Here is a 2,900-nt window from a genome sequence, read left to right on the forward strand (position 1 = left end):
CCCCCCTCCTTCCCCCCAGCCCCCTGATACAGACATTTTGCCAGGGGGCTCCTGGGAGCTTGCTTCTCTACTTGGATGAAACAGTTTTCTTCCTTTGAAGCGTGATGGCCTGGTGGCAGCGGCCTTGCTGCGACATCTTACCCCAGACGCTTCTGCTAGAGACTGATTGTGGGGTCCCATTGAGTGTTGGGGAGCGGGGAGTCCCCCGGGGGGGAGAGGAACCCAAAGCAGGAGCAGCTCTGGGGAACGTGGCTGCACGCAGAGCGGGAGCAGCACCACTTCTGTTTGCATCTGCTGGAAGCATCGAGGCCGGTGCTTCTGGTGCTGCATCTCCGAGCAGTTCAGGGACTGCGTGTGCATTTAAACCAGCCCCAGAGCAAAGCAGCCGGGGGGGGAGCAGCTCTGGGACTGCGTGGGGCCGGATTCTGCCAGGACGGGTGCTTTTGGTGGGTGCTGGGTGAGGACCCTCGGTGAGGGCAGCGCTGGTGTCCCTGCCTTTGTTAGGGCTGATTGGTTAGCAGCTTGGTTTTGAACCCAGGAGGGAATTAATAAAGCTTGCCCATCCTTTTTTAACTGTGCTGTGGTCTGTAGCTATTAAATTATGCAGTAGTGCTGAGGGCTTCGGGGACGAGGCGCTTCTCTGGGTGAGCTGAAATAAAGCCATTAAGCCCCGGGAAAGCACTTCTGAATGGAGAGTGCTAGAGATGTGAAAAATTCTTCCTTCCCGAGCTGCAGCACAGGGCGGCCTCGCTGCTTTGTTGGGAAATGCTGGGGTCTTGCGTGTCCACTCCCTGCTGGGGAGTGCTCGGGGTGACCCTGGGGACAGCGTGGTCAGGGACGTGTCCTCCGTGGGCGAGGCTGATGGGGATCTTTGACCCTGTTGTTTCTCTTCCAGGTGAAACTGGTGAACATCCGCAATGACGACATTACGGATGGCAACCCCAAGCTCACCCTGGGGCTCATATGGACAATCATCCTCCACTTCCAGGTCTGTCATCAGAGTTTCTTGCTGGTGGACGCGGGGCGGGAGCGCGTTGTCTCCCCGGGGGTGCTGGCATCTCTCTCTACGTGTTTTGTGGCGATGCTGGCGCGCAGATTGGGCCGGAGGATCGACACACGTTGCAGTGTCATGGAGACTGGTGTCAGAGAATAGCAACACCCGTTTCTCATTATTTACATAATGAAATCATTAATGATGGGTTGTGTGCAGTGGCCTCCTGGTTGGCACCAGGGTTTTTGTTGGTAGCTGTTTGCTCAGCTGAAGCCTCTGGAGGAGAGGAGCGAATTCAGAGGGACTGTGGGGGGGTCGGCTGAGCTCCCACCCACACTGGGCTGTTATCCCGAGGTGCTCCCGGCCCTTTGGGTGGTCGGCGCAGCCACGGGATCTGTCTTTGGGATGAAAAATGTCAACTGCCTGACGGTGGTTCAGGACAGGGGTGGGAGAAGCTCTCTGACCCAGCTGGGGTGCTGAGGAACGCACTTCGGACCATCTCCAGCAACCGTGTGCTGTAGATGCTCGTGCAAAACAGGGTCTCGGGTCTTCAGTAGCCTCAAATTATCCCATTGTAGCTTTGGTGTCCTCAGAGGATGATGTGGGACCCCTCATGCCACCAGTTCGTTGGCATGTGGGCCTTGCTGAGTGATGCCGCTGTCAGCAGCTCTTTAGCGACGTGACATTAGCTCTGGGGCCGTGGTGGGAGCTGCTGTGTCCTGGCGCCCTCCCGTATCCCTGCTGGCATCTTCCAGACGAGACTAGTGCTGGCTTTGAGACCCCATAAGGAAGATTGTCGTTTGTGGAGAGGCATCTGGGGGGGAGCATGGGGATAAATTGGATGTAAGTCCGCTGACGAGGCGCTCGGCTGGTGTTTTGGCCCTGGGGAAGCAGCCCGGGTCAAGCAGGGTCTGGATGCTGATGAGTCACCATCAGCTCCAGTGAGGCCCTGGCTGGTGGCATCCTGTCCCCACTGTCCTCAGGGTGGCTCTGCCCTGGTGCAGGAGACCAGGGAAGGGAGATCAGGAGGTCCTGGGTCATCTCTGTGCCCAGCTGGGAGGGGACACTGCTACCCTGCCTTGGGGGGCCTCCAAGGGAGCTGAGCTGGTGCCCGTGAGCCTGTGCATCCTCCTCCCGCTTGCGCTAACGGGATTTTTTCTGGGGTTGTAGCTCCATTGTGAACCTCTTAATCTCCCGTGTCCCAGTGCCGCTGCCCGGGGCGGGGCGGCTGGGAGAGCCCCGGGGAGAGTTTTGGGCTGAGCTGGTGCCGGTGCAGAGCCCTGGGCACTGCCAGCTCTGCAGGGACCTGGAGCGGTGAAGGCGTGGGGGCTGCCCCCCCCGCGTCCTGGGAGCTCTTGGGGTCACTGTGTCCCTTCGTCATCTCCTGTGTTGCTCCTCATTGTGGGTTTCTCCCCTCCCATCCCTGTTTGCTGGGGTTGAGTTCAGTGTCCACGTTTTTATGCCCCCCGCTCCCCGTTTTCCGTCTCACCCTCGCTTTCGGTGCGTGTTACCCTGCCTTGGTCCCTCTGAGCTGGCGAGCAGAGTTGGGGTGCTGGATGCTCCTCCAAGCCCTGCCCTTGGCGGTGTTTGGGGCGGGAGAGAGGGAGGGCACGGGGCTGGACTGGGACGGGGAGCATTGGCGCTGCCGTGGCCTGTGGGACCCCGCGACTGCGGCTCCCTGAGGTGATGCCGGGTCCCCGGGGCACCTTGGGCTGCCCCTCTGTGCCCTGAGCTGGGTGGGCACGCGAGCCGGTCTCTTGGGGTTCTGGCATTAAGAATTACGGAGCAAACCTCCCGAATTGGAGAGAAACAGCCCTGCGGGAGCCGGCGTGGCGGCTCCGCGTCCCCGTTGGTGTGCATGCAGAGCTGCTCTGACTCCTCCCTGCTTTTTTTTTTTTTTTTTTTCCCC

The 2,900-nt window shown here is 59.9% G+C and overlaps 1 protein-coding gene across 1 annotated transcript in view; it reads left to right on the forward strand.

Moving 5' to 3' along the window:
• The window catches only part of MACF1 (microtubule-actin crosslinking factor 1), a 104,806-nt gene that overhangs the window by 7,874 nt on the left and 94,032 nt on the right, over window positions 1–2,900 (forward strand). The window contains exon 5 of the mRNA XM_026863219.1: window positions 896–988. Coding sequence (XP_026719020.1) covers window positions 896–988 — 93 coding nt within the window. The remainder of the gene's footprint in view (window positions 1–895; window positions 989–2,900) is intronic.

Source organism: Athene cunicularia, assembly GCF_003259725.1.
Source record: "Athene cunicularia isolate RWA chromosome 23 unlocalized genomic scaffold, athCun1 chr23_part1, whole genome shotgun sequence".
Classification (NCBI taxonomy): domain Eukaryota; kingdom Metazoa; phylum Chordata; class Aves; order Strigiformes; family Strigidae; genus Athene; species Athene cunicularia.